The sequence below is a fragment of the Danio rerio genome, chromosome 13 (assembly GCF_049306965.1).
Source record: "Danio rerio strain Tuebingen ecotype United States chromosome 13, GRCz12tu, whole genome shotgun sequence".
NCBI lineage: Eukaryota > Metazoa > Chordata > Actinopteri > Cypriniformes > Danionidae > Danio > Danio rerio.
In genome coordinates this window covers 20,322,694-20,348,081 of record NC_133188.1, presented here as the reverse complement: position 1 = coordinate 20,348,081, position 25,388 = coordinate 20,322,694, and the positions used below count along the sequence as shown (strand labels likewise).

The following is a 25,388-nucleotide window of genomic DNA, read 5'->3' as shown; positions in this document are numbered from 1 at the left end:
CAGCTTAGTCAGTTGGGATTTCTGTGTGGAGTTTACATGTTCTTCATGTGGTCACGTGGGTTTCTTCCGGGTGCTCCGGATTCCCCCACAAGTCCAAAGACATGTGGTACAGGTGAACTGGGTAAGCTAAATTGGCCGTAGTGCAAGTGTGTGATTGAGTGTGTTTGGGTGTTTCCCTGTGATGGGTTGCAGCTGGAAGAGCACCCGCTGTGTAAAACATGGATAAATTAATTTTTACAGCGTAATACTCACTACTCGAGTACTTTTAGAAGGACTACTCATATTTTACTCACATTTTTTAGTACAGATACTTTCTCGCACTACATTTTTTGGCAAATAATAATACTTTAACTTGAGCATGATGTTTCACTATTGACTATCAAAGAATTTTTCTCACTTTTAAAGGCAGCTTTAAAATAGATTACCAGCCCGAACAACTTTTCAAAACCCACAATTAAATAAAGGCAGAACAGATAATTCTACACTGATATAGTATGTGGACCAAATGGCCTAAAACATCTACGAAAAGAGGAAATGAATGCTGAGTGTTAAATAATGCAAACAGACACTGATGCACTGCAGTACTTGCCCTCTTTAAAATAACTGCTCCATCGACTGCAGTCCTTTTAGCTTCTCTGTCAAAAGCGCACACATTTATGACCCTGACGGCCCCTTTTATTCGAAGAGACTTACAGTGCATTCAAGCAAAAGCAATTTAGCAAAATATACAGCATGGGAATCAAACACATGACCTTGTGAAATGCACAAGATATCACAAAGACCAATACTTGAGTCCAGGGCATCAGCTATAGCTTCAGAAATGCTAGAGGTCAATGTGAACGAGGAGGTGAGTGTTGTACCTGATGTGGGACATTGTAGAGTGTTTGTTGGGGTGGAGGTTGTGGCGGGGGGGCTTGAGGTGGCTGCTGTTGTTGCTGCTGCTGCTGTTGATACTGCTGCAGGGCTGAATTGATCTGCGACTAAAATAAAACACACCAGTGACTCAAGATTGCTCAGTGCGGAGTGGGGGAAGGGCTCAGGTTTCCAGCATCAAGCACACTAGAAATGCAGATGAGTACAATTCAGAACAAAATAGGAAGAAATTTATGGACTGCAGTAAATGGGAAGAGATCAGGTTAAAATTAGGTGACATTGTGCAGTGTTGTGAACATAGGACCTGCTGTGAAATAATATCAAACTATTAAAAATACAGCAGCAGCATATTTCATTATAATTTATAAAAAAAATGCTTTAAACTACTGTACACTTTTTGTCTATTTAGTCAAAAAGTGTGGTAAATTTTCCTCCCTCTTTATTTACCAAAACACTTTTTTTCAGAAAACAAAAAGTGTTATACTAGCTATTATTCCTCAAAAAATGCTTGAAAAAAATATGACTCTAGACTCATTTTGAGTGAAATTATCTTGGCAATTGACCCTTCGCTAAGCCCCGCCCTCCTTAGTTACTGTTGGTACGCCTGTCAAGCATTCGTGCCTGGCATGTCTATTACAATATGTATGCGCCAGTGTCAGACATTCCCAGCGATATAATTAGTCATTTTTGTTGAACAGGTGAGATATCTGAGAAAGCCAGAAAAAAAGGGCAGCAGCATGCATTATAGGGGTATATTCACGACTTAATACGCAACCGATTAGAAAATAATCTAATCAATATTAAAGCTAGCTTAGCCTAGCCGCCTCATACGCCGATCATTTAACAGCTTAGTTCATGCGCAGCGGTATATGTGAAATGTAAAAATAATCAAATAATAAATTAAACCGTGACTTCTCTTTTTTTTTGTGCTAAAAAAGCCTGATAGACTAATTGTTGTGCAATGAAATATATCGTTACTGACAAGGAAACATGCATGGACAGTGGTGTTTGAGTTTTATGTGTGTGTGTGATTTTGTATAGGAAACATTTGTAAAGACTTGCAAACTGTTCAGAAAATGCTGGAATAGTAAATCTAGCATGTCAGTATGAAATTTAAAGCAATTTAAATGCTTTACAGTGCATTTCCTCCAGCTGCTATATGACGATGGATGACAGTCTCACCTGCTGTAATGCTGCTGCGGCAGCGGCAGCGGCGGCCTGCTGCTGGAGCGCTGCGGTCTGCTGAGAGAGCTGATAGTTGGCAGCTGACTGTGAGTTGAGGGAGGCTGCAGCTAAAGCCGACTGCTGAGTGTACATAGGAGACGCTCCCAGAAGAGACTGCTGCTGCACTCCTAATGCTATGGGAGATGGTAAAACAGGACATTTTCAAGATCATTGTGAATCAAATTTAAACACAAAGCCTTTTTTTTCCTAGGCAAGTGGAAAAAAAAAAAATTCAATGGTCTACTCCAAAAAAAGTAATTTTGTTCATTCTTGGCCACATATTTTAAATAGTGTGTCAAAACAAGCAAACTCTGGTTGCATAAATAGACTTTAAAATTATGAGGTAATAAATGTAACTTGTTAAAGCTTTATTGAGATGTATTGTTGGTGATTGGATGACTGTTGGTCTGTTTGGAAAATTAAGACTCGTTTAAGACAATATTTCAGTGAATTTAAGCATAAAATTTAAATAAGCCTAAAACATTTTAAGACCCCACGAACATGCTGTAAAACACGAGCAAACCTTGACCAGTCACATCAAACCAAACTTTAAACATCTTGAGCTTTGATCTTTAGATTAGATAAAGCTACAGTGAAAAACAGCGTCTTTAATGATGCACGTTTAGACTTGCTTTTGCATGTTTGTAATGAAAGTAATGCAATGGAAGTGCTGCCCACAGTGTCCCTCAATCACTTTGGCACATTCTTTGAAACAGGCTTAACATTTTCTAAGCTGTGGGTTTAATGATTACAACTATTTGCTGAAACCCCAGAAACCTATTTAGTGTCTGCAAAATGTACTAATATTTATTTTATGTTTTAAACAGTTTTAAAGGTTTTGTAGAAAGTGTTTTTATAAAAAATAAACTGTGCGTCTAATCAAAAAAAGATCACGAGCACGTTTCAACCCCCCACACCAGCATCCAGCATCTCTACGATTCAGCCAATTATATTTACAAATAATTAACTTTATTGTAGTGAACAGAACCTGCAAAGGCTGTGATTTACAGGTAATAAAGTTGTAAATAACGTTCAGTTTGTTGCACAGAGCGATTGTTTGAGGGTCACGAGTGAAGTATTTGCATGCAAGTTTTTCTCAAAGTAATGGCATGAACGCACTCGGCAGAGAAAAGGAACCCAAAAGCGTGCACATCATTTAAATGATAATATCAGTTTGGATTTATTTAACAGAGTGTTGTGCATGAAAATAAATGTTAACGAGATCAGTATAACTAGTCTGGCCTATATAATGTTGGATATAATGCAAGTTGTAAGAAATTAAATTGTGATAAAATGGTCTAATAATGTTGTCAAAGACAAATGACAACCATGTCTCAAACACATTAAATCAACTATAGAATTATGAATAGTTGTATTGTGATGTTATTACTTTATTGTACATTAATAACCAGGATGAATTTAAAGTCTGTTCAAGTCCACCATTCCAAGTCCATAAAAAAATTATCATTTTAACCAACAGTAGACCTACACATAGGCCTGATAATATTATTGTTGCTTTACCATGTTTGAGAATTAACAGTAAGGCCCCATTCACACGGGGCGTCAGCGTCAACTCTTTCCATTCACTTTGAATGGGTGGTCAGGCGTTGCCGAACTGCATTGTGGATCCGTCGGCACCGATTCAGAGGTGTTGCTCGCTGCAGAAGTTGGGACTAGCTCAACTTTTCTAGCGTCGATGGAAGAGTCAGCCAATCAGATTGCTGTATGCAAATACACCAGCTAGACAGTGGCCTATTGCTGACTGAATTTCATTGGCTGATGCTTCTGTGACGATCGCTTCAGCCTCAACTTCAGACACGCCTTCAGTCAAGTGTTGACGCTGAAGCCCCGTGTGAATGGGGCGTAACAATAGCATACTCGTATTAACCCTTGCATGGTTAGTACGTGTCATGGCTTTGCAATCAAAAATATTTTATAATGAAAGTCAACGGGACAAAAACAGTAAAAAAGTGTATTTTTGTTTTTTTTAATAATTCCAAAGCTTTTTCCCAAAATATGTGCTGAAGTATGATTTGTCACCAAAAATCCTTCCATTTACTGAAACACAGAAAACGATTTGACCAAATTAAGATATAAAAAAATAAATAAATAAATAAATCACACCAGATTTTCTCATTTAATATAATGTCAGATTCTTCATCTTAGTCTAAAATAAACTTAGACTGGCAATTAAATGTTATAACCATGTTTTCCCGGATGATGAATGGTCAAAAGTTCTTCGTCGTGTACATACTACCATCGGTGCTCACCATTCACTGATACAGTTTAAACTATTGCACACAATTTATTGGGCAAAAGTTAAACTATCTCCAATAAACCCAGAAACTGATCCCATTTATGACAGTTTCCGACAAGCTCCAGCTACCCTTTACTACAGTATACCTTTTGGCATTGTTCAGAGTTAATCTCTTTTTGGACATTAATCTTTAAATCAATCTGATATTTTTCTTCTGAAAATTGAACCGTGTCTTTTAGTGGCACTGTTGGGACTCAAACCTACAAACGCATTACTGTCATCTTTGCAGTCAAATGTATTGGCCTTTTGCTTAATAATGGCTAAAAGAATTATCCTATTGAACCGGGAAAAACCCTTCTCCGCCCAACTACTTTTATTTGATGCATGACCTGTTGCAGTTCATTCAAATAAAGAAAATTAGATATACAATTAATGACAAAACAGAGGATTTCTACACAGCTTGGCAACCTTTTCTGTTGTATTTTATAAAATAGCTTTATATATCCCATCTTGCACATCTAACTGCCTGTATCTGTCTTTTTTCTTCTTTTTTTCTCGCTTTTGAATGATACAAACTCGTATCACTCAAAGAGTGTATTAGGAAAAGAATTGTTTGATATCTTACATTCAACGGTAATGGCTTACTTGGGTGTCATTTGTTAATTTATTATCATTATTATATGTGTATGTAAAGTTGAAGTCAGCATTATTAGCCCCCCTGTTTATTTTTTTCCCTTAATTTCTGATTAACAGAGAGATTATTTTTTTCAACACATTTCTAAGCATAATAGTTTTAATAATTCATTTCTAATAATTGATTTATTTTATCTATGTTATGATGACAGTAAATAATATATGATTAGACATTTTTCAAAACACTTCTATACAGCTGAAAGTGACATTTAAAGGCTTAACTAGGTGAATTAGGCAGGTTAGGGGAATTTAGGCAAGTTATTGTATAATGATGGTTTGTTCTGTAGACTATCGAAAAAAATATATAGCTTAAAGGGGCAAATAATTTTGACCATAAAATGGCTTTTAAAAATTTAAAAACTGCTTTTATTCTAGCTGAACAAATAAGACTTTCTCCAGAAGAAAAAATATTATCACACATACTGTAAAAATTTCCTTGCTCTGTTAAACGTTATAAGGGAAATATTTAAGAAAAAAAAAATCAAAGGGGTGCTAATTATTATGACTTCAACTGTGTTCTCTTTTTTGTTGTTGTTTACTTACTTTATTTACATCTCAATATGGTTCAGAGATTAAGAAATCTGTTCAATCCGCTTGTTAAGTGTGACGTCACGCGGAGCGGGTTCCGGGTCCAAGCGCTCTATTCAACTGAATGGGGAGATTCATGAAATGGTAATAATAAACGTTTACAAAGCGATTTAATACTTTAGAAAGTCACGATCGCACTATATATGTCCATGCCTAATATCCGATGGCCAGAAAGTGATTCATTGTTTTATAAATTGTTAACTTATAAATTGTTATGCAGCAAGCCCAGAGTTTATTGTGTACACTATGACTTTATGTAAAATTAACTTTAATGTGTGATAGGAATAAAACGCGATCATAAACGAATGATTTCTCCACTTAAATGAATGGCGGCTTGGACCCGGAAACAGTATACATACGTCACAAACACGTCATCACTTAACAAGCAGATTACCACCCAGTATTTCTTTCCTCAACATTGTAAAAATAATGTATTATGGATTTTCTTTCCCTCACTTGTAATACCTCTCTGATTGAGAATTGTCAATAAAAAAAATAAAATAAAATAAAAGTTAAATAAAAAAAAAATAACTAAATTACACAAGGGTTAAAAAAAGTCACAATGGAGTAGTGATTTAAACTTTATATTAAAAACATTGAATTTGCTGACTTACAATGTAAGCTGTTTAGGTCCAGGGACTGTCCCGTGTGGCCAGGCTGTGATACCGCTGTTGCCGCAAACTGGGCCGCCCATGGAGGGTTCTTCTGCCCCCCGAACTGGGCCATGGAGACCTGCTCACGGTTTCTGCTGAATCAATCGGCAGTTTATTTTCTGTGGGGAGAGTAATTACATTTACTAAAAGTGCAAGTTTAAACATTATAAGCAATAAACTGGATGAGCAGGAAATGAAATATATTGTGGCTGCCTGCCAAAGACACACTTCTGTTTATCACAAGACGATCTTGGCAACATTAAATCCCTTATTTCACAAAAAAAGGTATAAAGTAACTTTAATATATTTTATATTGTACTACTGCTGCAAAGATGCTGATCATGACTATTCTTATTTTTTAACTCTTAACTAAATTTTATGACACAAAAGTAGCTATTTCATTTACTGAGAGCAGAGTTAGCAATTCCATTCATTTAACTTAAATTGAAGGACATGCTGTCTAGTTAGAAACACAGCCTGTCAACTCAATGAATTACAATTCTTTTATTGATTGTTAAATCTGCCCACGCAAAGATATCAAAATACTTTAAATGTCTAGATTTAATTAAAAATACAGTAGCTATAAAGACCTTTGTTTGCAAGAAGGTTCCAGAAATGCACTCTGATTAGTTGCTCCACTTAAGGAGCTCAGTTTTTTGGAAACAGCCAATTCCATCTGTCAGTTCACTAAATTATGAATAACCAAATGATTTAACCGATTATAAAATTCCTCCATGCAAATGAAGCAATCAACTGTTATTTCTAGTTGTACATCATTGATCTGCCTCGTTCAGTGATAATTGAAATCTGTTTGCAAAAATGTTGATGGATTTATATTAAATGATCTAAAAATTTGGGAAGCAGCGATGTGAAAAGCACTATATATTGCAGGCAGGGGGTAGACGGTCCTATTTTGGATTTTATGGCAATTAGATCAGTCTGTGCACAAACAAAAGTCACAAAATTATTTGACTGATGATTATTAAACTTTGCAAATACAATAACGGACTACTATTTAATATCTAAAATTTAATTAATATTTTTTAAAAATTAAGACAGTAGTTGAAAATAATCTATATTATTATTATATGGCTATAAATATTTAAGGCCAGTGAAAGCACTCCATTAGGGAGCTCAAAAGGATTTAAAACAAAGACAAAACTAGTAACTTACATGCTAGAGATGGCCGATTTGGCCTAAAATTAAAATCCTGATTCAATTAACATTTTACTTCGATTACAATTAATGAATGATTATTTTTTATTTATTTATTTTTTTGCCCTCGTAGTTCACTGACAGCTTTTGTACAGTAAATATGCTCATATATTGCAAGCGAGAATTTTTTCGATGAAGGGTGCATTACTTGATTTTAAAGTAATTGAGGTAAACACACACTATCTACTATCTATGATTATTTATCGAACATCAACTTTGTACAACTGAAATTAGAACATATTGCCTAAAACCAACAATCACTTTTTCTTATAAAAAAATAATAATAAATAACTTGCACTTTTGGGAACAATAAACTATTATCGTATTAAAATTAAATAAAATATTACAATTTTAAATAAAATATCCTATTAATATAATGTAAATAATATTTTAAACAGTGCATTTCACAAATATTTTAATGTAAATAATAATTTTAATGTAATGGAAAATATGCTGTCTCAAGGCTCTGGCACAGCTTCCAATCATCGTCAATATTGCAAAGTAAGGTTTAAGAATAGGTCCATCGTCCTACTTGACCAGAGATCTGATGAGGCTGCAAAGTGGGCACAGAAGTATAAATCAGACTCAGCCTTTTACAGAGCGGGGTCACATGACTCCACACGCAGTAAGGAAAGTCATTGAAAAAAATCCTCCTGGGAAAAATAGATTGATTATAGATCATTTCTGAATGTTGATTTCGATTACTTTTTGATTAATCGCCCAGCCCTATTACATGTAACAGACAATTTTATTGTAACATGTTTGTTATAAAAACATTATATTATAAATTTTGTTTATAAATACACAAGCTGACTATGCAAATATGCAAAGAATTTCAGAAATGAGAAATTACCCCAAAAAATAAAACATACTCACTATTTACTATTGTTAAGAGGTTTTAAACCTTTATGAGTTTCCCTTTTCTGTTAAACACAAAAATGTTCCCTAAAAAAAAAAAAAAAGGATCCTGTAACCATTGACATCCAAAGTACTACACAGTTAATAGTTCCCACACAGTATTTAAACGTAATATGAACAGCATTACTGTAGAACAGTAATGCAGTGTGTCACTGTATTTTAAAGTTGCATTGAATAAATTACTGTATATTTTACAGCAGAGATGCAGTAGAGATGCCAAACATAGGACCCAGGGGCCAAAGTTGGCCCATGATAACCTTTGATTTGTCTTGCCACCCCATGACTTTAATAGAAATTGACATTTCCAATTTAATGTAATCATTTGTTTGTTTGTTTGTTTTATTGTTGAGCTACAAAAAGCAAGCTTAAATTAAATGTTTTAATTAAATGTTATAAAATGAATCAGAATTATTTAAATGTTCATTGTGTTATAAATAGAATTGTTGGTTTTCATTGTAATAAGTTAATTATAAAATGTAAAACATATGAGCAATTCCATGCAAATGTCAACCTTGCCATAAAAAAATTACGTATTTGCCAAAATAACAAAACCGTGTCTATGTTTTTTTGTGTAGGCTTGTATTTTACAGTGCTTTAAAAATATTCAAAAATGTTTCTGTCAATATTTTCAAACAATTATATTCGATTTACAAAAGTTACGCAAGTGGCAATTCCACATCCATCACATCTATAACAAAACTTTTTTCTTATAAATGCAAAAATGTAAAATAAAATAAAATCAATCCTTTTGTTGTATAGACAGCAAACTCTTACCCTTTTGATGATCATTGTTTCTTTTGTGTTGTGCAGTTTAATTCACAAAATTTATACAAAGTATGTTGTGTACTGTAAATTTGCAGACTTTTTTGGTGACATCTATAACGCATGTTTACTTTCCTCATTTAAAATATAAAAACTGACAGACTGAAAATGTTCTGCTCTTATAACTCTTTGGTTAGTTGTTTTGGAATATATAAACAGATGTTTCAATATAAGGGTGACACGGTGGCGCAGTAGGTAGTGCTGTTGCATCCTAGCTGGTTCGGGCCTTGGCTGGGTCTGTTGACGTTTCTGTGCTCTGTGAAGTTCGCTTGTTTTTTCCACGTTCGAGTGGGTTTCCTCAGGGTTCTCCGGTTTCCCCCAAGTCCAAAGACATGCGGTACAGATGAAGTGAATTGGGTAAGCTAAATTGTCCGTAGTGTATGAGTGTGAATGAGTGTGTATGGATGTTTCACAGAGCTGGGTAGCAGCTGGAAGGGCATCCGCTGAGTAAAACATATGCTGGATAAATTGGCGGTTCATTCCGCTGTGGCAACCCCAGATTATTAAAACTAAACCAAGAAAAATGAATGAAAAGAAAATGAATGTTTCAATATAATGTATAAAACAAATACTTTCTCTGCACTCTCAGAAATAAAGGTACATGAGCTGTCACTGGGGTGGTATCTTTTCAAAAGGTACAAATTTGTACCTTAAAGGTCCATATTAATACCCCAAGGGTACATATTAGTACTTAAAATGTACAAAAGTGTTCCTCTTAAAATTTGTAGGTACTAATATATACTTTTGAGGTACCAATATGGACCCTTTAAGTACAAATGTGTACCTTTTGAAAAGGTACCACCCCAGTGACAGCTCATGTACCTTTATTTCTGAGAATGTGTTAATTTATGTTTTGAGATTTCACTGTAAATGTCACATCCATAACGCTGGAATTGCTCATATATACCGCATTAGTTAACCTGATACGATTAAAGTAAAGCTTTTTAATTATTTTTAAATATTAGGAAATTACCCATGGCAACTTTGTAATACAGTTTGACACATTTACCTTAAGCTGTGTTTGTTTGTTTTATTTATTAGCCCTTCATAAAAAAAAGTTTAGGCATATCTGTTTTACAGTAAAGGTATACAATACAGTAAACATGTATAGCACAAGATAAATGGTGCTGTAAATGTGAATAGTTTTCTTGCTGTAATTGATTTACAGTAAGTTACCGTAGATTCTACAGGAAATTGTTCATAATATTATGGAAGGCAATGGCTACACTTTTCAAAATAACATCTTTTGTATTCATCAGAAGAAGAAAAAAGGTTATAGTGGTTTGTGAGTAGTAAAGGTGGAGTAAAAATTACAGATTCTTACGTTTTGGGTGAAATATCCCTTTCACAGAAATTAACTTTGAATCATTGAAAAAAATCTTAAGAGTCAGCACTTGCGTGATGTCTAGTTAGAAAGCACACTATATTTTGAAACAAAGCCAACACCATCTGTCAGCTCCATAACAGACTGTTTACAACCTCTTGCTGCATCAAAACTGAGCCTGACTCCAGATCAGCAGAAAACAGCACAAACTAACATCCACACGACCTTTATTTCAAGTCTCAAATGATAACTTTACCAAGCAATCTCTTATCTGCACTAGCTTAGCACAGCAACGTATTCTCAATGCAGCAAGCTAAAGAGCTAACGCAGCAACACAACACTTAACTAACTATTTATTAACCTGTGTTAGCTCTCTCTAACACTATCGAGTGTTTCAAGTTCACCTAAGCAGCTCAGTCTCGGTGCTTGTGTGATGTGCTGACTGCAGTGTTTTGTTTTACAGGTACACTGTCTGTTTCGGGCCCTCGCATAAGCACATTGTATGTCCACTAACTAGTCACATTTGCACCTCAAAAGTGTATGCCAACTGCGAAGCAAAACACACAATTCAACGCATGACGCAGCATCAGTAATTTATCAAAGCTGCAGTCGATACGTGAGCATGCAAAGTAGCTGTTATTGTCGCCACTTACCCTCCGTCTTCTCTCATTCACCGGTAGACACACACTGAGGTCTGGCTGTGGCGCATGCGCAGATTCGACTGAGTACATCACTGGTGCAACGCTGACCCAGGATCAGATGACAATACAGTATAGTGTTACTTAAACACAAATAAATAAATTATTATGGGATTGCACCATTCGTTTGATGACTTATATGTTATGTTATGCTGCAGTGTGAACAAGTTTCCAACTATGTTAAAGAAGTACATAGCAAATCTTAAATGAAAGTTTCATGGCATATTTACAACGCATCATTTTATATTAAATTTGTATTTCCATAATTATTTTAAAATTAAACAACAAAAAACTCAAAATTAGCGTAAAGTTATGTTAGAAACACAATTTAACCAAATAATTTAAGTTTAAAGAGCTTAACCATCCTAACCATCCCCCTCTCATAATTGGCTTTGTCTCCTCTCCACCAATCAGCTGTTGTGTGGTGTGCGGTCTGGCTGCCGTCGCGTCATTCAGGTGGATGCTGCACACTGGTGGTGGATGAGGATATTCCCCCCTATGTGTAAAGAGCTTTGAGTGCCCAGAAAAGCGCTATATAGCCTAGATGTAAGGTATTATTTATATTATTAATAAAGTTCCTATAGCCTAATTTGTTTTCTGTTAAAGGGGATGACAGAACTGTACATTTTGAAATTGAGGTAAAGTTGGTTTTATATTTGCACATTCGTTAATTTAACTGTCTCTGTATTGTTTACCATGCTATTTTGAATATTCAATCAGAATTAGCATGCAGGTATAACTTTAAAACAAGATCAACACTAGGCTATCTAATTGACTGAGAACAATGTTGTTGATAATCATTGGCTGCTTATATGATTTCCCAATTTAGAATTTGTAAAAAATACTTTTCTGAAATTATGTTATTATGGAGAATGTCTAAATATTCGAATATAAAACAAACTTTACATCTACCATTTTTGAACAGTTTTTAGAAAAAAAAATCAAAATTCAGTAGTAGCATATTAATGACAAGATGATTATATAACCCCAAATCAGAAAAAGTTGGGACAGTATGAAAAACACAAATGAAAAGGTAGTGAAAAAGAAAGTAGTGATTTCCAAATTTACCTTAACTTGTATTTCATTACACACAATACAACAAACAATATTTAATGTATCCCTCATTATTTTTTTCCCCTAAAATAAACACGTATTGCAATTTTGAAATTTATTTAAAAAGGAGCGATTTAGGGCTAGTAATTAGGTCAAAAAAAATTTAATAATGATATGGTTTGAAACAGGTGATGTCAACAGGTGATTGTAATAGAGGTAAAGTTGGTTTTATATTCGAATATTCAGACATTCTCCTTAATAACATAATTTCAGAAAAGTATTTTTGCTAATTCTAAATAGGGAAATCATATAAGCAGCCAATGATTAAGTACAACATTGTTCAAAGTCAATTGTGTTAATGTTGTTTTGAAGTCATACTTGCATGCTAATTCTGATTGAATATTCAAAGTAACATGGTAAACAATATAGAGACTTCTAAATGAATGAATGTGTGAATATAAAACCAACTTTCTATGTCATTTGGTACAAAAACATCACCCAAAAAAGGTCTAGTCTTATAGCATTCAAAATTCTGAAGAAAACTCATAACTGACAAAACTTGATAAATTATAAGAAATCTCAGGCAGAAACTAGGAAAATAATAAGAGAAAATAAGAAAATTTTTGGAGATTGTTTTGTAATGAAATTGGGAAAAGTACTCCAGTTGAGGAGGTATGGAGCACGATTAAAAATATGAGTGGTATTAGGAGAGTATATGACTATCCAGTATTATGTGTGGAAAACAAGAATGCAGTATGTGACCAAAATAACGTAGATTTGTTTAAAAAAAAAAAGAGAGAGTTTTTAAAAGTAAACAGATAACTTGACAAAAAATCATAAGGTTATGAGAAAGAAATTGTTTTCTAAGAATCCAAATATAATGTAAAAAAAGAAGAGTTATAAATGGTATAATAGATTTTGTGTACTCATTTTCAGAAATGAAAAGGAAATTAAAGCACACAAAGGTGTAAACTCCAGGACAAGATGGAAATAGCTATGTGATGAAGTGAAGAATCAAAAAAAAAATTGAGGAATTTTATATATATTGCCTCTGCACTCTCCGAAATAAAGGTACGTGAGCTGTTATTGAGGTGTGGCACATTTGTATCTAGAAGGCCCATATTGGTACCTCAAAAGTATATTAGTACCTAACATTCTAAGAGGAACACCTATTTACTTTTAGGTACTAATATGTATCCTTGAGGTGTTAATATGGACCTCTTAGATACAAATTTGTACCTTTTGAAAAGGTACCACCCTTGGTACCACCCCAGTGACAGCTCATATGCCTTTATTTCTGAAAGTGTGGGATGGAAGAAAGCGTTAACCATACCTGTTAAAAAACAGGAAAAGATAAAATTAATCCTTCCTATAGAGCTTTAGATCAATAGCTCGAACTTCACATCTTGGTAAACTAATGGGAAAAATGGCTACGGACCGGCTTATGTATAATATATATTTATTAATGTGTACATTATAGAGAAAAATAAAGTTTTCTCCCCTCGTCAAAGTAGATTTAGATGTGGAAGAGAAACAATGGATTCTGTTCTTAATTTAGAAACAGACATTAGGAAAGCTTTTACTAACTAGAAAACAGTGGTAGCAGTGTTTTTGATATTGAGAAAGCTTATGGTATGCTATGGAAGGAAGGTCTGTTGATTAAATTAAACCAGATAGGAATAGGTGGAATACTATTTAGTAGGATTGAAGAGTTCCTAGTTGGAAGATTTATTAGAGTTAAGATGGGGAAGCATGTTTCAAGTAAAGGAATTATTAAGAATGGTACTCAACAAGGTAGCGTCATACGTCCTTAGTTGTTTATCAATATGATTAAGGATGTTCTTTCAAGTATAGAGAGAAATATTAGTGAATCACTGTTTGTCGATGATGGAGCTTTATGTACAAGAAGTAAAATATGGAACCTATTGTTAGTAAAATGCAATCAGCCTTAATCCAAGCTGAGAACTGGTCATACAAATTGGGTTTAAAATTTTCTGTAGAGAAAACCATATATATATATATATATATATATATATATATATATATATATATATATATATATATATATATATATATATATATATATATATACACACATACATACATACATACATACATACATACATATATATTTACATATATATGTATATATTTACAAGCAAAAAAAGTAGTATAAATTTAAAATTAAAAATGTACAATACAGAACTATAACAAGTAAAAATAATCAGGTTTTTAAGTATGTTGTTGGATTAAAGGGCCACATGGAGTACTCATATAAATAAGATTAAGGAAAAAAAAAAGAATTTTGAATGTAATGAGACGTATTTCTGGACGTGTGTGGGAAGCAGATAGATTAGCGTTTAAAGCAGTTTGTCACAATGATCAGAGCAATTCTTTATTACGGTTGTATGGCTTATGGTTCAGCAGCCAAATCACAGTTAGAAAAACTTGAAAGAATAAAATCTAAAGCTCTTAGAATATGTTGTGGAGCTTATCCTACCTCTCCGGTTCCAGCTTTACCGGTAGAGATGGGGAAGATGCCAAATCATCTAAGAAGGAAACAACTATTATTAACATGCTGGGCAAGAATTTAGGGCCATGATGATAACCACCCTGTAAAAGTGCTATTAGATATTTTGGGAATATGGGAAAAAAAATGAATAGTTTTAGCAGGATTATTGGGGAGTTAGTGCAGGAAATGAAACTAAATGAATTTAGTATTATATCATCAGTTAATTCACCGACAATACCATTATGGATCTTACCACAACCTAAAATAGACCTTAAACCAGGGTTGCTCAACCCTGTTCCTGGAGATCTACTTTCCTGCAAAATTCAGCTCCAACCCAGATCAAACACACCTGAACCAATTAATTAGGACCAGAACAGCACTTGATAATTACAGGCAGGTGTGTTTGATATGGGTTGCAACTGAAATCTGCAGGAAGGTATAGATCGCCAGCAACAGGGTTGAGCACCCCAGCCTTAAACTATTGAAAGACAGACAAGAAAAAGGGCAGGGGGTACCAGAAGCATATTTAACAAGAGAATATATTGGGACAGAGTATGGACAATTTACACACATTTTTACAGATGCATCTAAGGATCCTCAAAGTGGCCAGGTGGGGATAGTGTATGTCATTCCAGAGTTGAAGGTATCAGATAGGAAGAGAATTTCAAATCACTTATCAGTATTTACAGGAGAACTGCTAGCAAGTGTGTTAGCAATCAACAAAATTCTTGAAATGGATCTAAACAAGTCAGTAATATGTTCTGATTCTAGTTCAGCCCTACTATGCCTGGATGTTAAAAAACAGAGACAAGGCAGGATATTATAGTAGAAATTCTTCCGTGACTATATATTTTACAGAAGATAAACAAGATAGTTCAGTTCATGTGGGTGCCAGTACATACAGGAGTTGAGGGCAATGAAGCAGATCGCTTAGCAAAAAAGCATAATGGCTAAAGAAAGGATAGATATGCAAATCAGTACAGTAGGGCTGAACTTAAATCAATAATTAAAAAGCAACACAAAAATTGGCAAATAAGTTGGGACAATGAGCAAAAGGCCAGACATATACATGCATTACAGCCAATTGTAGGACATAATGAAATCAAGTGGGAGCATAAAGGAGGATTGTATTCTCTTAAGGTTAAGGTTGGGACATGCAGGTCTGAATTCTATAGTACACAGAGTAGGTAAACATCCAACAGGATTATTCGACGAATGTGGAGTTAGTGAGACAGTAGAACATCTACTTACAGTGGCGTAGTGGACGGATAGATAAGAGAGCCTGGCGCGATAAAGCAAGAAGAAGAAGAAGGTCTAGTCCAGTGGTTCTCAACTGGTTTGGCCAAGGGACCCACATTTTTACATGGTCATCAAGCCGCGACCCAAAATTTTTAAAAGTTCAGTTTCCATTAACTAAATTGAACTGTTAATACAACTTTAACACTGATCCTGGTGAACAGAACAAATCAGCAAATTAAAGCTCTTCTGCTATTGTGTAGGCTTTCTTGGCCCTTGCTACACGGTGAGCACAGTAAGATGCGCAGAGTGCCTGTACTTGTTTTGAACATGAAGATGTTATGCACTTTTGTGATGCCCTCAGCTAAAAAAAAAAAAAAGTCCTATATAAGCAAAATAAGTTAAAAATGAAACTAGTTTTTTTGACCCCACACCCCGCGACCCACCAGTTGAGGAACACTGGTGTTGTCCTTTGGAAATGGGATAAGAGTAGAGTCTCTGAATCAGATTACAGGTAGGTGGCGATAATGCACAAGATCTAATGCGATCCACCAAAAAAAAAAGGAAGAAGAAGAAGGTCTAGTCCTTTAGGAGGAAAGATGGGCAGAGAATTGCCAGTTTGCCAACAAACAAATAAGAAAATTATGTAAATATTTAAAAACAATGATCCTCAAAACAAGATAGGAATACTTGACTGGCCTGCCTGCTGTCTTTACCTGTCTCCAATAGAGAATGTGTGGTGCATTTCGAAGTGAAAATGCAACAAGACCCTGTACTGTTGGCCACCTTAAGACTTATTTGCAGGAAGAATAGGACAAAAATACACCTGGCTGAAACACTTCATCACGTCTTCAGTCTCTAAAGGTCTTTTAAGTTTTGTAACAAGGAATGACAACATTACAAAGTAGTAAATCAGGAGTGCTCAAACTCGGTCCTGTAGGGCCAGTGTTTTGCAGAGTTTAGCTCCGACTTGCCTCGAGACACCTGCCTAGAGGTTTCTAGTATACCTACATAAAGCTTGATTAGCTGGTTCAGGTGTGTTTAATTGGGGTTGAGGCTAAAATCTGCAGGTCACTGGCCCTCCAAGACCAAGTTTGGGCACTCCTGTGGTAAGTGCTTTACTGTTTCATCTTTTTTTTTATGTTGCAAGAACCAAAATTGTAATCACAAGGAAAACATTTAATGTTTGTTGTATTGTCTGCAATAAAGTAAAAGTAACTTTAGAAATCATTTTTTTATTTGTGTTTTCCAAACTGTTACAACTTTTTTTTTTCTGATTTGGGTTTGTATAAATAATGTAAACAGGTTTCTTTATGCAAATATTCTAAGTGCTGTTATATGATTGTTATGTGAGAGGCAAAACTCTTGAACTAGCCATCTGATTGGTTGATCAAATCTATTGTCTCAAATGCAAATACATTTGCCTTTATAAACTACTGTGAGCAATTAACTGCTCTCAGAAATTCTTCTGTGTAAAATGATCATTCTTTTGTAAATTAAAGCAAGAAAAAGGACAAACTCTCTCTCTTATTCAGTTTTCACAGTTTATTTAAATTTCTTTAGCAGTAATAGCATTTTCATGACAGGGGTAACGATTGTTTTCCAGGGGCATTTTCTGCCAACTTCCACATGGCCAAGCTGTGAAATGAGCGGGTTTTTTTTTTTTAAACACTTTGTTTATGATGAGTGAATTTATGTGCACACTTAACAAAACACCATTGTTCTCAGCGGTGACAAATGCAAATGGCTCAAATTTTCTTTCATAATCTCATTAGAAATGTGTGATTTACAGTGGGATCAGTGCAAACTAATTCTCATTAGATTAAAAGTACTGTTAGGTTGGAGATGGATTAAGGTTAGTTTAAGTTGATATGTACTTGCAAAGTTTCATATATGCAGTTAATTGTCTGTTGAAGGAGCAGTATCAGCAGATATTAAGCAGACAGTCTACTAATACTCAAATGGATCATTAAAATAAATAAATAAATAGTTACCCTTATTCATTTTATGTCCTAGAGAGATTTCTGGGATGAGGCAATGCATGATAAATAAATAAATAAACAAATAAATCTTGCCTAATTTTTCTTAATCTAATTAGTAAGCTTAACTTTGTATAACTAAAAAAAAAAAAACTGTTGAAACCTGTTTAACTTACCAATAGGTGAAAGTAACAAAAACATTTATCATAATTTTTAATGATACTGAATTTGCCTAAATAGTTTATTTGCACAGGCTAGGGTATTTCTTGTCCATTATCTTGAATTTTTGCTGATTTCTGTAGCATCATACTCTATTCTCCATTTATTTTCAACCACGGCACATAAACATTTTTACTTTTTTAAGCTGAAATATAAAGTGAAGATTTCAACAAAATAAAATGCAGAGATATAAAACCTAAGGGGAAAAAAGGCAGAAAACATTATGACAAATTCTACACCATGACAAATATTAATGTCAACACAACTGTTTTATTTTAATTTTATAGGTCATCTAGATCTGCAAAATGGCAGCTGGAGATGAATGCAGTCTTTCAACTATTATCATTCTCGGTGGAAGATCTGAATTTAATGTGCTCAAAACAGGTTTTTGAATGAATCAGAATCACAGCATTTGTATTCATGAATTAAAAAAACTCCCAAGTTAAAGGGATAGTTCACCCAAAATGGAATTTATTTACCCTTTACTTGTTACATACCTGTTTAAGTCTCTTCAGCTGAATGCAGAAGATATTTTAAACAACTGTTTTTCATTGGTCTCCAACATTTTTCAAAATATCTTCTTTTGTGTTCAGCAAAAAAAATAAAAAAATAATTCATAAAGATTTGGAGCCACTTGAAGGCCAATAATTTGTCAGTAAACTTTTGTGTGTGTGTGTGGGTGAACTACCTCTTTAATTACCGCATTCACCAGACATCTTGGTGAAACTGCAACATGCAACAATGTAAGCTAAGTGTGCTATGTAATAAAAAAATAACCGTTTACAATTTAACCGCATCTCTCAGACAACTTGTAAGAATCATGAACCTTAAAACTCAGAGAGTGAATATTTAAGTGACAACCAGAACACATACGCAAGGTGCAAAGCTCAGTTTTCTTGTACTTGCATTATTGTAGCGGAAACGAAACAACAATTGAGTTTGTGCATGGTTAAATATTATACTATAGTTTAGACTCTGAACTGTAAATATGGGGTGTCTGAATTGCACTGCAACTATGACAGCAAACCGATATGTTGTCTCATGCTATACATCTTGCAGCTTTTTCTCCAGTTCTGTATAAACCTTCATGTTGATCTCATCCACTTCATCCTGAACCTTGTTAAATAGAAAAAAAAATGGAAAAGATGTGATAGCTGTACTTAAAATATTTCTAAGTCATTCTCATTACCATCTTAAATTTATCTCTCACCTGTTCAACATTGTCTACCTCAGGAATATAAAACTGCATCATGTTCTGGATGCCATTTTTTAGGGTGACTGTGGAGCTGGGACATCCCGTACAGGAGCCAACCAACTTCAGCTTCACAGTGCCATCTTCAAACCCTTTGAATATCACATCACCGCCGTCCTCCTGAACCGTAGGCCTTAAAGAGACCAGACAGAGAACAGAGTGCTACATTCAATAGTGCTGTGTAAGGATTAATAGTGAAAAATCACATCCAATATGAAGAGCACCTATGATAAGAAACGTCTGTTTGGACCAACGCAATCTCGCAGCAATTTGTAACTTTTTGATTTAGTGGCTTATGCATACGATATACAGTCTTCAACTGCTTTAGGAGCATTCAGAACATCACCCGTTCAGAGTCTGTACATTGAAGCTAACGAACCCTCACTTCAAAATAGACGGCTGAAACTTTCATTATAATATGCTATCAAACTAAAGGCAAATAAGAATAACCCAGCCTATAATGCAGTTTTCGAACCTCAGTTTGTACAATTATACGAAAGTAAGCCAAAAACCATCAGACCATTTGGTTTACGTATCAATTCACACTTACAAAATCTAAATTTAAACCTGGACATTTTAAAACAAATACACTTCAACTCATTGCCTCCCTGGAATTTAAAGATGCCTATAATCAATATGGAGCTAGGACACCAGAAGAAAGGAGTTACTCATCCCAATATGTACAAACAACAATACCTGGATATCAGAACTCAATATTCTCAGCACATACCAATCTTCACAGATGGTTCAAAGATGGAAAGTAATGTAGCAGCAGCAATGGTGACAGGGGAACAAAGTCATGGAATCAGTCTACCTAAAGAATGCTCCATATTCACAGCTGAAGCCCGCGCTTTACTTTTAGCATTGGAGTACATAGAAAATGCACAACAAAAGAAATTCATCATTTTCACAGACTCTAAATCATGCCTCCAAGTTATGGAATCTTCAATGAATGATCATCCTTTGATTGATAATATTTTAACTAAAGTTCACCAACTACAAAATCAGTTTTATCACATCATTTTTTGCTGGGTTCCTGGACATGTCGGGCTTTTAGGCAATGAGCGAGCTGATGCAGCTGCTAAAGATGCTTTGAAGCAAGTAGTGAACAAATGCCAAATTCCTCCGTCAGAGATGAAACCTTTTATCAACGCTTGCATTTTAAACAAGTGGCAAAAGGAATGGGATGCATTAGAAAACAATAAACTACATGAAATCCAACCTGAAGTTTCACACAGAATTTTAAGACATTTTAAGAATCGATTTGATCAAGTAGTTTTTACCAGATGCCGTATTGGGCATACGAGAATTACACATGGTTTTTTGCTCCAAGGTGAAAACCCCACTCAGTGTTTGTGCTGCAAAACTCCTATTACTGTAAAACATATTTTACTGGACTGTCCAGCTTTTACTGATTCCAGAAGGACTTTTTATGAAATTAACTCTTTTAAGGACATTTTTAACAAAGTGGAACCAGAAAAGATTTTAGAATTTTTATCATGTATTAACACAAAAAATCTTATTTAATTTATGTTTTATTTTGTTTGTTGATTTTTAAATTGTATATTTATTGTTGAAAGATTCTTGCCATGAAGATAGCCTTGGTTGCTGACATGGCACTAAATAAAAATACATTACATTATTACAGTCTTCAACTGTATATAGAGTGGTGAAAAAGTGTTCGCCCCCTTACTAATTTCTTTTTTTTTTCTTTCATGTGTCACATGTCATCATGCAGTTTTGAAACTGGATTTTATTATTTAGGGAAAACAAAATATTTTTCCTTGTGTTATTTTTGACTACTATTTATATTAGATTGATGATCTGAAACACTAAAGTGTGACAAATATGCAAAAAAAAAATAAAAATCAGTAAGAGTCTTTCACACCACTGTATGTAAATATTTTAACATACACATGCAAGTGTGTGCGTTTACACAGACATAATACACACAAATATATTATGTAAATACTCATTTTTACTTCGGATGCAATTATGATTTATTGTTATTATGATTTTTCTATTTTTTTCAGCATTAGTCAATACACAACTACTAATTTCAAAGTCCTCTATAGCCATTTTGCTGTGAAATAATCAAAGACTTAAGTGGGTTCTGCTAAATGGGAAATAAATACTAATAATTATCAATAATGATAAGAATTCTGGATAAAACAAAAAAAGACTATGATTACAAATTAAAGATTAAATTAAGCCGGAAAAGCTTTTAATATGTTTTGTAATGACAATGGAATTTTTGACAAGGAATGTGGTCAAGAAGTGAAGGCAATTATTGAATTTTCTGAGGTCTTCAAGAATCATCAATAATACTTTTACACTGATTTGCTGCTCCTTAAAAATATCTTATTATCAAAAATTTACCAACATTTTTTTAGAGCAAACCATTTATTTGAAATAGAAACCTTTTTATCTCTACAAATGTCTTTTGTTTTACTGTTGATCAACCCATCCTTACTGAATAGGACAGAAGTATTAATTTATTGAAAAATCCCTGTCTTTTAAACATATCGAATCAACCATACAAACATACCGGATCCGTGTGTCTAAAAGCTCTTTGATCAATGAGACAATTTCATCATCATCCTCTGTAACACCTAAAGAATAAAGACACATTAAAAACGATCACACCAGCTCTAAAACTTTTAAACAGTATATAATGCATAAATATTTATTTATTTATTTAGTCAATCTGTGCGGTGTTTGGCTTACTGCTCTCGGCATGTGCTGCTCCAGTTGTGATGGCCTCTCCACCCTCAAAGAACTTACTAATGACCTCAATCGCATGTCGCTTAATATCTGTCCATTCAACATCATCATCTGTCTTTAATAAAGAACAATTCACAAATTCAAATGCAGCTCTGTAATAGACTAACAAGTAAAACTGTTATTTCTAGCAGCATATATTATATATAAACAGTACCTTAGTTAGTGTGATAAAATCTGGTCCGTAAAAGACACTTTTTATTCCACTGATTTGGAAAAGATCCCTGTGGATGGAAAGAACTTAATAAGAATTTAATACACAATGAGGAAATGTATACTTAGCCTACTTACAGTGCTCATCATATATTAGTACACTCTTTACAAATCTCTCATTTAAATTCATATTTTTAATAGGAAGCTTTACAATATTATATTTGTGCATATACATTAGATCATAAATTAGACTGAAGCCAAATCCGGAGTTAATCTGACAAAATAACTTATGATATGGTTTAAAATCACACCCAAATTTATATGTTACAGAAAAAGATTAAACAAATTAAAAAAAGAGCTAAATTCAAGAAAAAACATTTATGAAATTGTTGAAATTTTGTAGTTTTTATGAAGCATGAATTTAAATGTATTATCTTTCCATTTCTAAAAAATATTTGGTGACAAAAATAATATTTTAATAAATAAATCTTTGTTTAATAAGTCTGTTTTGTTCAAACGCACCAAAATATATGACTTATATTTACTTATAAATTAATAAACATATTCATTTGCAAAATGAGGTGTACTCAATTATGCTGAACCCTGTTTATACAGTAGGCATCATTTGGAATGGACCAAAGCCTTTCAAGTATTTCTTGTTCTTGTCTGTTCTGTTCTTTGTGTCTTGATCCACCTCAAATGTTCACTGCTGTATATGGGTGTGTATACATCATAAAGTACTACAAGGAACCTATAAAGTAACCTATACAAGTACTATATATCAAGGGAATAGAAGTTTATATGTTGAATTCAGCTTCATATACTGTATAATACTTAATACACCAATAAGTCTGGTTATATTTTTATTAATTAAAAATAAAGATTACACTTCAGATTAGATTTCCATAAATACTTTTTGTTACAGTGAATGACAATGAAACATCATTTCACACATATTTTGAAATATATTTTGACAAAAAAAAGATATTTGAATAATTAACATTAATGCTTATAAATAAATAAAATCCTTTTTTTGTGCTTTAATTTGATATTATATTGTCATATTGTCTTTGACCCATTTAAATGATTGTTTATCATTTATATATTATATCAGTTGTATTATATTAAGTTATGTAATAAAAAAAAATAACTGTTTACAATTTAATCGCATCTCTCAGACAACTAACTTGTAAAAATCATGAACCCTGATACTCAGAGAGTGCATATTTAAGTGACAGCCAGAACACATACGCAAAGTGCAAAGCTCTATATATATTATTCATTCATTCATTTTCTTGTCAGCTTAGTCCTTTTATTAATCCGGGGTGGCCACAGGGGAATGAACTGCCAACTTATCCAGCACATTTTTACACAGCGGATGCCCTTCCGGCTGCAACCCATCTCTGGGAAAATATATACATTACATTACATTACATTACATTACATTATATTATATTATATTATATTATATTACAAAACCTCATTGTCAGATAACCAAAGCAGAAAATGTACTGATTCATTCAAATCAAATTTTTGCAAAAGAACATTATAATTTCACACAGTGAGATTGAAACCGTTTACCTGGCTAAAGGAGAACTCTCTGCTGAGGCTGATGTTGGGAAATCTTGAGTCCCCGTCCCCAGCACAGGTTTACCAGGAAGAAACTTTAGGCTTCTGGGGTTTGGTGTGTCTTGGGTTAAAATTGAAAGTTTTCGTACTGAAATAAAAAAAAAAAAAAAAAAAAAAAAAATATATATATATATATATATATATATATATAACGTTATTTGTTTTACAAACAAGTCCCTTGAAAGACTGTACAGATTACCCTTATCAGCATTAGAAACAATAATTTCTTTAAAAGTGCTTCGTTATGGTACATTAAAAATATAAAGAGTATAAAGAGATATAAAAATATAAAAGTCCTCACCTGAGTATGATTTGAATTCATTCTGTTGATGCTGTGTTCTACGAGCAGCCCACAGTGAATAGCATTGATTTCTGTCATTTACAGGATATCTAAGAAAATATTATAAGTGATTGATGTTATAATGCTATCAGAAACATAATAACAGCAAATTTTGTTACTACATATCATACAAAAAAAAAAATCCAAGGAATCATTCAAAACATAATACAATTAATTTAACGTGTTTTATAATAGTGGAAACTAACACCGAGGTTTAACCGTGTATTTAGTTGGATCAACGGTAACAGTTGTAATCCTACAATATCATACTTTGTCTTTATGTTATGCAAACAACGAACATATAGTTTTTAAAGGTATTGTAAAATATATTGTCTGTCATTTCCAACCTCAAATGATTTGACCGTACGAAACGCTGTAGACTCCATCTTATAGACGCCGCCATTTCGGTTGTTTTGAAATTTAGGACCCCAGAGCTGACAACAATTATCCTGTTGAGAAATACGACTGTGTGTGTGTGTTAAATACATATTTGTGGTTATTAAAACATATATAGTGCTAATACAAATATATTGCAAAAATAAGAGATTAGAGTTAATGACGACAAAACTATTACACTGCAGCAAGCATACAGGTAAAAAGGCGCAACTGGCTTCCGTTCTTAAAGGAATAGTTCTTAAAAAAAAAAAAAAAAAAAAAACAGGCATAATTTCTTACAAAATTGTTCCTTTCATTTTTGTTATCGTAACAAGAAATATGTTATACAGAAGTATACAGATTTTTGACAAGAATGACGATTACAGAAATTATTTGTTTGAAAACAAAGCTGAAATTAATTCACTGATATTGAGACATATGGGACAAAATCTGTTAACGTTACTCATGCAATTGCTACTAGCTATTAGGTTTAAAAATAAAAATATTTTTTGATTGTAAATTTAATGAGGGATTAGATTAAATTTATTTTCATTCAATTTAACTTTATTATAATGAAATGTATAGCACTCATAG

The 25,388-nt window shown here is 33.5% G+C and overlaps 2 protein-coding genes across 7 annotated transcripts in view; both read right to left on the bottom strand.

Moving 5' to 3' along the window:
* The window catches only part of ccar1 (cell division cycle and apoptosis regulator 1), a 58,832-nt gene extending 47,550 nt beyond the window's left edge, over positions 1 to 11,282 (bottom strand). For 4 of the 5 annotated variants that reach the window (XM_005156651.5, XM_005156652.5, XM_009307240.4 and 1 more), the window contains exons 1-4: positions 11,221 to 11,256; positions 6,250 to 6,407; positions 2,056 to 2,231; positions 861 to 980 (exon numbers count right to left, since the gene is read on the bottom strand). In XM_005156651.5, coding sequence (XP_005156708.2) covers positions 861 to 980; positions 2,056 to 2,231; positions 6,250 to 6,361 — 408 coding nt within the window. In that variant the 5' untranslated portion in view covers positions 6,362 to 6,407; positions 11,221 to 11,256. 5 annotated transcript variants of the gene reach the window in all.
* A 7,232-nt stretch (positions 11,283 to 18,514) lies between these two features.
* zgc:110319 lies at positions 18,515 to 24,868 on the bottom strand. 2 transcript variants are annotated; one of them, NM_001018083.2, is given in 9 exon segments: positions 18,515 to 18,645; positions 18,711 to 19,380; positions 19,475 to 19,649; positions 22,065 to 22,128; positions 22,244 to 22,355; positions 22,455 to 22,521; positions 24,032 to 24,167; positions 24,381 to 24,469; positions 24,767 to 24,868. In NM_001018083.2, coding segments are annotated over 8 exon segments (771 nt in total). In that variant the 5' UTR covers positions 24,823 to 24,868; the 3' UTR covers positions 18,515 to 18,645; positions 18,711 to 19,308.
* Between the last annotated feature and the right edge of the window lie 520 nt (positions 24,869 to 25,388).

Excerpts from the sequence above, each read along its gene's own strand:
- zgc:110319 (XM_073920019.1), bottom strand. The coding sequence starts at position 24,822 with ATGGCGGCGTCTATAAGATGGAGTCTACAGCGTTTCGTACGGTCAAAT. Across the intron at positions 22,522-24,031 it reads GAGAGTTCTCCTTTAGCCAG|GGATCTTTTCCAAATCAGTG; the intron begins GTAAACGGTTTC and ends TTCCATCCACAG. Across the intron at positions 22,129-22,243 it reads AGCAGCACATGCCGAGAGCA|GTGTTACAGAGGATGATGAT; the intron begins GTAAGCCAAACA and ends TTTATTCTTTAG.